This window comes from Bison bison, unplaced genomic scaffold (assembly GCF_000754665.1).
Source record: "Bison bison bison isolate TAMUID 2011002044 unplaced genomic scaffold, Bison_UMD1.0 scf7180017864135, whole genome shotgun sequence".
Lineage (NCBI taxonomy): Eukaryota > Metazoa > Chordata > Mammalia > Artiodactyla > Bovidae > Bison > Bison bison.
Window position 1 is genome coordinate 6,755,502 of NW_011494707.1, and position 8,938 is coordinate 6,764,439.

At 49.3% G+C, this 8,938-nt stretch overlaps 1 protein-coding gene across 2 annotated transcripts in view; it reads left to right on the forward strand.

Annotated features, from left to right (window-relative positions):
• The window catches only part of ABCC1 (ATP-binding cassette, sub-family C (CFTR/MRP), member 1), a 131,144-nt gene that overhangs the window by 89,439 nt on the left and 32,767 nt on the right, over positions 1 to 8,938 (forward strand). For both annotated transcript variants that reach the window (XM_010839896.1, XM_010839897.1), the window contains exons 17-19: positions 2,881 to 3,057; positions 5,111 to 5,278; positions 7,146 to 7,329. In XM_010839896.1, coding sequence (XP_010838198.1) covers positions 2,881 to 3,057; positions 5,111 to 5,278; positions 7,146 to 7,329 — 529 coding nt within the window. The remainder of the gene's footprint in view (positions 1 to 2,880; positions 3,058 to 5,110; positions 5,279 to 7,145; positions 7,330 to 8,938) is intronic.

Genomic DNA, 8,938 nt, shown 5'->3' on the forward strand with positions numbered 1-8,938 from the left:
CCTCTTGAAAAATCTGTATGCAGGTCAGGAAGCAACAGTTAGAACTGGACATGGAACAACAGACTGGTTCCAAATAGGAAAAGGAGTACGTCAAGGCTGTATATTGTCACCCTGCTTACTTAACTTATATGCAGAGTACATCATGAGAAACGCTGGGCTGGATGAAGCACAAGCTGGAATCAAGATTGCCAGGAGAAATATCAATAACCTCAGGTACTCTTGCCTGGAAAATCCCATGGACGGAGGAGCCTGGTGGGCTGCAGTCCATGGGGTCGCTAGGAGTCGGGCACGACTGAGCGACTTCACTTTCACTTTTCACTTTCATGCACTGGAGAAGGAAATGGCAACCCACTCCAGTGTTCTTGCCTGGAGAATCCCAGGGATGGGGGAGCCTGGTGGGCTGCTGTCTCTGGGGTCGCACAGAGTCGGACATGACTGAAGCGACTTAGCAGCAGCAGCAGATATGCAGATGACACCACCCTTATGGCAGAAAGTGAAGAGGAACTCAAAAGCCTCTTGATGAAAGTGAAAGTGGAGAGTGAAAAAGTTGGCTTAAAGCTCAACATTCAGAAAACGAAGATCATGGCATCCGGTCCCATCACTTCATGGGAAATAGATGGGGAAACAGTGGAAACAGTGTCAGACTTTATTTTTTTGGGCTTCAAAATCACTGCAGATGGTGATTGCAGCCATGAAATTAAAAGACGCTTACTTCTTGGAAGGAAAGTTATGACCAACCTAGACAGCATATTGAAAAGCAGAGACATTACTTTGCCAACAAAGGTCCATCTAGTCAAGGCTACGGTTTTTCCAGTGTTCATGTATGGATGTGAGAGTTGGACTGTGAAGAAAGCTGAGCGCCGAAGAATTGATGCTTTTGAACTGTGGTGTTGGATAAGACTCTAGAGAGTCCCTTGGACTGCAAGGAGATCCAAGCAGTCCATTCTGAAGGAGATCAGCCCTGGGATTTCTTTGGAAGGAATGAAACTCCAGTACTTTGGCCACCTCATGCGAAGAGTTGACTCATTGGAAAAGACTCTGATGCTGGGAGGGATTGGGGGCAGGAGGAGAAGGGGACGACAGAGGATGAGATGGCTGGATGGCATCACTGACTCAATGGACGTGAGTCTGAGTGAACTCCAGGAGTTGGTGATGGACAGGGAGGCCTGGCGTGCTGCGATTCATGGGGTCATGAAGAGTCGGACACGACTGAGTGACTGAACTGAACTGAACTGAACCTTAGCCAAGATAGATCTCAAAGTGAAGGCTTCTGGAGGAGTAAGACTTATTATGGTCTGGCATTATTCTCTGACTTTTGAGCCTAAGGAGCCTTCTCGTGCATGTGTAGCGTCTCCTTTGTTCCAGAAAAGGGAGGGGAGTGGAGATCCCTTAATCCTTTACCCAAACAGGATTTTGCCTTTCTTTGTCCTGGCCAAGACTATTAAGGATATTTACAAGACAAAGACCTACTATTTACCCTGTTTCTGTTGTTCCATTTTGGTGGGCAAATAGGCTGACTGTAAATGCCTTAACTGGAGCCCACCGCTCTCTTGTCTCAGGAAATGCAAAGAGGAGACTAGTTTTAAGTATCCAACCTGAAGCCCACTTCTTCTTCCCCCATGATATGCAGGCAGAGGCCACGTGTAAATGTCTAACCTGTAGCCTGTCTGTCCCCTTCCTCCCTCTCACGAAGTTCCTCAGACTGAAATGCTCTTTCCTCTTCTCTTTATCAGACCGACTTATTTTCACCTATCAGTCCTTGTTAAAAATATTTTTTTCAGTTACTGAAATACATGAAACAAATGCCCTCCTCGTAGTCTCTGTTCTTATGCCATTCTGACACCGTGTATTATGTGGAAATGTACAGCAACTTTAGAAATGGACAGTTTTTATACAAGATGTCTTTGCTTAAATTTCATCAAGGAAATCTCAAGGGCTCTTTTAATGTTGTCTCAAACTAAGTCTCCCTTTAAAAAAATTTTTTTTTTTAATTGAACTATAGTTGATTTACAATGTTGTGTTAGTTTCTGGTGTGCAGTGAAGTCATTCAGGTAAATGTGTATATATATTCTTTTTCAGATTCTTTTCCAGTATAGGTTAAGTCTTCCTTTTAAAGGACTTTTTTGAAAGTCTCATATTTTTCTCTCTTAGCCTGTACCACAACAATAATCAAATAATTTTTTTTTTTTTTTTTTTTAAATTCAGGTACTTCCCATTCTTGGGAACCAGGAGGTTTTGGTTGTTGTTTATTTTAAATTTTATTTTATTTTATTTTAAATATTTTAAAACATTTCTTAAGTTGAAATATAGATGATGTGGGGGCTTCCAGGTGGTGCTAGTGGTAAAGAACCCACCTGCCAATGCGGGAGACATAAGAGACAAGGGTTCGATCCCTGGGTTGGGAAGATCCCCTGGAGGAGGGCATGGCAACCCACTCCAGTATTCTTGCCTGGAGAACCCCATGGACAGAGGAGCCTGGTGAGCTACAGTCCATATGGTTGCAGAGTGTCAGACATGACTGAGGCGACTTAGCACACAGATGGTGTGCAGTATTTTATCAGATATAGGTGTGCAGTGTAGGGGGGCTAGGCATTTCGTTTGCTGCTATTCCGTTAATAGTTATTAAATACGTAACTGTAATCTCATTAACAAGGATTTCAGCTCTCAAACTCTCAATATTGGAGCCAGTGACTGACCTAGAATGGACTCTGACCCCAGCCCTGGCGTCTGTGGTCCTTGGGGCCTTGGTTTCCCTCTTGTTGAAACCATAGATGTGACGAAGGTATCGTGTGAAGTAAGGCCTTCCTGGCAGGGAGTAGGCCGCCGCTATTTTGTTAACCAAGTCTGTCTGTCCTGCCACCTTCTTTGTTTGCCACCTAGGGCTCAGTGGCCTACGTCCCACAGCAGGCCTGGATTCAGAACATTTCTCTCCGAGAAAACATCCTTTTTGGACGCCAGCTACAGGAACGGTATTATAAGGCTGTGGTAGAAGCCTGTGCCCTCCTCCCAGACCTGGAAATCCTGCCCAGTGGGGACCGGACAGAGATTGGTGAGAAGGTCAGTAGACTTGAGCGTGGCCCCTGTATCAGTCAGCTATTGCTGTGCAGCAAACAAGCACAAAAATCTCAGTGGCTTATGATGTTAAACACTTTGCTGCTTATGGGTGGGTCAACTGTGACTGGGTGACCCAGGCTAGGCTCTGCTGGGTGGCTCTGCTCCACATTGCAGGCCAGCTAAGCCCAGTTCCAGGCTGTGGGTTGGCTCAGGTCTCCCCAGTGGCTTCTTACTAGGGCCTGGGTGAAGGGACAGCAGCTCCCCAGGGGGAAGCTTTTTCAATGGCAGCAGCAGAAGCCCAAGAGAACAACAACAACAACAAAATGTGATGTCTTTTAAAGCACACCATCCTTTCTACCCATAAAGCAAGTCACTTGTTGAACCCAAAGAACCAGAGAGTGCATGTTACTTTTGTGGTCATGTGACTGAAAAGTCCCAAGACCATTGGCGCTATACAGGGCACAGGGGTGTCAGTGATTCCAGTGTCCACAGCCCTTTTCAAAACATTATCATTATGTTAATGATAAACATAATAATGCAAGAGCTCACACTTATGGAGTAATCGCTACGTGCCAGGCACAGTGCTAAACACTTTATACATATCTTGTCCTTACAGCAAGCCCAGGAGATGGGACTTACTGTTAACCCTGTGTAATGGTGGAGGAAAAGGAGGCACGGAAAGGCCAAGTGACTTCCGGAGCCCCTTCCCATCTCAGGGCCTTTGCACATGCTTTCCCCTCTGCCCGGCTGGCTTGCTCAGTTGCCACCTGGTGGTTAAGTGGTGTGCAAATGGTCTGGAGCCGACTAAAGAGCTTTCTCATCCTTGTTTTTAGTTATTAATACAAGCCAGTGGCTCAACCAACTTTCCTACTTCGTGAGCTATTTCTTTTATTTGAGTGAAATCTGCAGTTCCTTGGAAAGAAAAACAAAATTATTAGAGCTTTTGGGGTTTTCAAGTGGCAAAGAATCCTGAGTGAGAACTGAATTTACAGGCATTGTGTGGAATCCAAGGGCTGGAATGTGGCGGGGCTCAGGAAGGGACTGATTCCTCCTCTGAATTTCATCTCTGCTTTTCTGCGGAGCTTTGTTGTTGTTTTCCAAAATGTGTATATCTGCCACTTGGAGATTCCTCACTCTCCCTGTTTAGGCCCTAGTAACCAATGTGGGGGCTTCCCAGGTGGCACTAGTGGAGATGTAAGACACGCTGGTTCCGTCCCTGGGTTGGGAAGACCCCCTAGAGGAGGTCATGGCAGCCCACTCCAGTATTCTTGCCTGGAGAATCCCATGGACAGAGGAGCCTGGTGGGCTACCTTCCATAGAGCTGCACAGAGTTGGACATGACCGAAGTGACTTCTCAGGCACACATGCACCCAGTTTTGGAGGGAGAGGATGTGATTGGCTTAGTTTGGGTCTGATGTCTGCCTGGGGCCAAAAGCTGTGAACTAGAGGAACTCTCAAAATGAGCCTGGCTGCCAGGACCCTGTCTCAGAGCAGGGGGAGGGTGGGCATCTCTTGGGGAGAGGGGCTGGGTGGTTAGCTTCGCAGGTGTCCACTCTGACTCCAGCCAGATATGCAAGTGATGCTGGCTTACCTGCTGCAGGAGAGCCCTGTGGTCCTTGTGCCCTGGTTCAAATTAACAAACTGTGCCCTTCCTGCTGGCTGGCGGGGTGCAGGCTGGATTGTAGCATCCCTGGGGCACAGCCTGCCTTGACCGTGTGGCTTCACCAGTGAGCGAAGCCCCAAGATCACGAGCCTTCCTGTACCCAGCACTGTGTGGTGCCACCAGCCTCACCTTCCTGACCGTGCCCTGCTCAGCAGCACCCGGCGGCTCGGGTTTTCTCTTTGCCGGTTTCACAGTTGAGGCTGAACCTGGAGCCGGGACTTGAACCCACATTGGCGCAGGCGCGATCTCGCTCCGTTACCGCTGCTCCTTCCGCAGGAGGCGGACGCAGCCCTGTGGGGCCTCAGGCGGGGGGCGATGCATGGTGATCCGCTGCACCCCTCTGCCTGTCTCGGCTTCCCAGAAGGCCCAACTTTCTGCCGTGTTTCTCCGCAGGGTGTGAACCTGTCCGGGGGCCAGAAGCAGCGCGTGAGCCTGGCCCGGGCCGTATACTGCGACTCAGACGTCTACCTCCTCGACGATCCCCTCTCAGCCGTGGACGCCCACGTGGGCAAGCACATCTTTGAAAACGTGATTGGCCCCAAGGGGCTTCTGAAGAACAAGGTACCTGCTGCGGGGGCAGCTTGGGGGCTGGTCCCCGCTCTTTGGTCAGGTCAAGGTGTGTCCCCTTTGGGACCCCTTCGCTTGACTGGACTGGAGAGCATATTTTCAAATCCATCCCTTGGCAGCCTTCCGGGGACAGCCGTCTTGTTCTCATTGCCTCCGCTTGGCAGAAAGAAGCCTTTCTTTACGCTTAAACAATAGGGGTGGTGTCTCCGAGGGAAGTACCCCCCCACCACCACCATCCCCTGTCCCCAAGGAGCCGGCCCTCCTTTCCCAGCTGAAGTGGCCGTGGGCTGAGGGACAGAGGTTTGAGCAGGAAAACGGCTACTACACCTTAACATGGCAGAAAAGGGTTCCTTTCCTCTTTTCTTCTTTTTGAAATTTGTTTGTTTAGGGGAGTTACAGAGGCTCTTCTTCTGCCTCTCCCATTAAAAAGTAAGACATGCCCATGGGAAAAAATGTAGCAAATCAGAAAACCACGAAGGATAAAAACAATTATGCATCGTCCCACTGCGTAGAGATTTTTGTATTTCTTTCAAGTCTTTTTGCTGTGTATATAAGCTTTTTTTGTTTGTTATTTTTGGCTGCACTGGGTCTTCCTTGTTGCCCACACTTTCTTTAGTAGTTGGGGAGGGCCTGGAGCTGGCTGGCTACAGCCTAGTTTCCATATGCGCGCTTCTCATTGTGGTGGCTGCTCTTGCTGTGGAACAGACTCTAGGGCACAAGGGCTTAGTTGCTCCTCACATGTGGGAACTTCCCAGACCAGGAATCAAACCCGTGTCCCCTGCACTGGCAGGTGGATTCTTAACCACTGGGCCATCAGGGAAGTTCTGTATAAGCTTTTTAATATGATTATCACATCATGCATATATATATACACATACACACATATAATAAGCATGCCACTTAATCTGTTGTAAGCATTCCCCTGCACCCCATAAGAATTCTGTTTAATTTTTAAATATTAAACACCTGTTTTGGTTGTGAAAGAAATATATGCCCATAGTAACAAAACCAGAGAGTGTATGTAAAGTTAAAAAAAAAAAATTCTCCCTCATCCTGCAGCCCTAGCTGCTCTCGAAAGCAGGGGCCAGCGAATCCAGCCTGCTGCCTGTCTTGTAGGCAACCCACCAGCCAAGAATGATCTTTACATTTTTAAGTGGTTGGAAAAAAATTCTGAAGACAAATATTTTGTGACATAGGAAAACTGTATTAAAGTTACACATCCGCTTCCATAAATAAAGCTTTACTGGATCATGGCCAGCCCATCTGTTTATGTCTTGTGTATGACCAGAGGGGCCATAAAGCTGAAAATGTTTACCATTAGGCTGTTTTAAGAAAAAGTCTGCCAACTTGTGTAAACGGTTTGATGCACATCCTCCCAGACTTTCAGTTAGATAAAATAGATACCCATGTACAAGCGCTGTAGTCTTTTGGGGGTGGGGAAACTTGAAACACTCAAGTCACAGCATGCACAGTTTTTCGCAGGAGTGTCATTCTTTTATTCATCTACACATGGATGATTCCTTCCCTGCATCTCCTCCAGATTTTTGTTCAAAACCAACTTCCCCCATCACCCTTATTAAAATTGCAACCCCCCCCACCCCCATCTCAGTATTCTTTCCCCTTTGCTTCCACCTGCTCACAATACAGCACACAGCATTTTACTCATATCTGTCTGGACCCTAGAATCTGGAGCAAGGATCATTGTTTCCCTCACTCCTGCCCACCCCGCCCCAGCTCCCAGCCTGCAGATTGCAATGCTTCTGTGTGCCTGCATCCCAGGCGCATGTACAGGTCGGGGGGTGGGGGGAGATTCCCTTTGCGTGCATGCGCTAATGTGGCCGTGTCTCCGCTCTCCCTGCAGACACGGCTCCTGGTCACGCACGCCATCAGCTACCTTCCCCAGATGGATGTCATCATAGTCATGAGTGGCGGCAAGATCTCCGAGATGGGCTCCTACCAGGAGCTATTGGCTCGGGACGGTGCCTTCGCCGAGTTCCTGCGTACCTATGCCAGCGCGGAGCAGGAGCAGGGGCAGCCGGAGGACGGTAGGGTTGTGTGGGCCTTCGATGTGGGTGGTGCCCGGTCGGCCCCAGGTCTCCCCTGAAAGTTCCCACCAGCTTCCCTGGAAGCTCAGGAGGGCATCAGGTGGGGGGCTAGGCCAGGGCCTCTCAGGAACCATCTGGAAGGACTTTCAGGACTGAATTGAGAGGGAGTCCCAATACTTTAGAGAGCTGGGTCAGCAGAACAGGATACAAGTCCCGGTACTTTAATGCAATATATCTCTGGGCCTGTGGAGTTACAGGGGTTTCATGACAAAGATGGAGGTAGTGATAATTACAGTCCTCCTGACTCCCAAGAGGCTGTGAAGCCAGTGGCACGTTCACCATGTTGTCGATGAGTTGCTCAGTTGTAGCCAACTCCTTGCAACCTCGTGGACTGCAGCACGCCAGGCTTCCCTGTCCCTTGCTGTCTCCTGGAGCTTGCTCACATTCATGCCCATTGAGGCAGTGACACGGGTCATGAGGCCAAACCTGGTGGTTGAGCCTGCAGGTTGGAGGTTGGCAGGACCTGAGTTCCAGTCTCAGCTGCTGCTCTTTCCAGCTGTGTGATGTCTGGCCATTCCTGATGAAGCAGTGAAAAACAGACCCAACCTTCTGGCGCCTGAATGTGCTAGATTACTGGAGCCTTTGGCACAGTGCCAGTGACAGCTGCTGCTATTACTTTTCTTGGGAAGAGTGCCCCCTGATACCCTACGCATGTGGCATCTGGCAGGTTCAGGTAGACCTGCCCGCTTCTCAGCCACCACACCTGCTCTGTCCTCACAAGAGCATGCTCTGAATTCCGGGCTGGGGCCTTCCCCTGTCTTTATTTGAAGCAAACAGGGTGAGGTGTCTAAGAATCTTGTTCTCTCTTATTATGTGTATGTGTGTTAATCACTGGGTTGTGCGTGACTTTGCAATCTCATGGACTGTAGCCCACCAGGCTCCTCTATCCATGGGATTCTCCAGGCAAGAATACTGGAGTGGGTTGCCATTTCCTATTCCAGGGGATCTTCCCTACTCAGGGATTGAACCCAGGTCTCCTGCATTGCAGGCAGTTTCTTTACTGATTGAGCCAGCAGGGAAGCCCCATTCTCTCCTTTAGTTGGTTTGAAATTCAGGGAATCGGTTGGCCTGCGGGCTGCCCTGTATTTATGTCAGATGGGCATCTGGAACAGATCCTCTGCTGGTGCTCCCCCACCCTCCAGGAGCCTTGACCTGCCTTACACAGAGAGGAAAGAAGTCATCTGATGCCTTTTCTGCTTTGATTTCAGCTGTTGCTAAAAAGAGTGGAACTAAAGCGAGATCGCCTGTCCTGCTGTGATCTCCCTCTTCCAGGAACTAATTACAGACTCCCTGGGCCCCTGGGGCGTGTTTGTTACATGCTCAGTCCCCAGGCAGGTCTCAGATAGGCTGTCTCCCATCCCCTACCCCCCTGGTTGGGGCTGCAGGACTGTCCCGTTGCACAACTCCTGTGGGCAGAGTTGTCATCGGGTGTCTGTGATATGAGGACACACACATCAGTGAGTGAGTGTTGACTGCTGACCAGGGCTTGTGTCCCTGACAGGGGTCATCACGTTGGCTCACTCACTCCTCACAGCTTCTCATGAAGGAG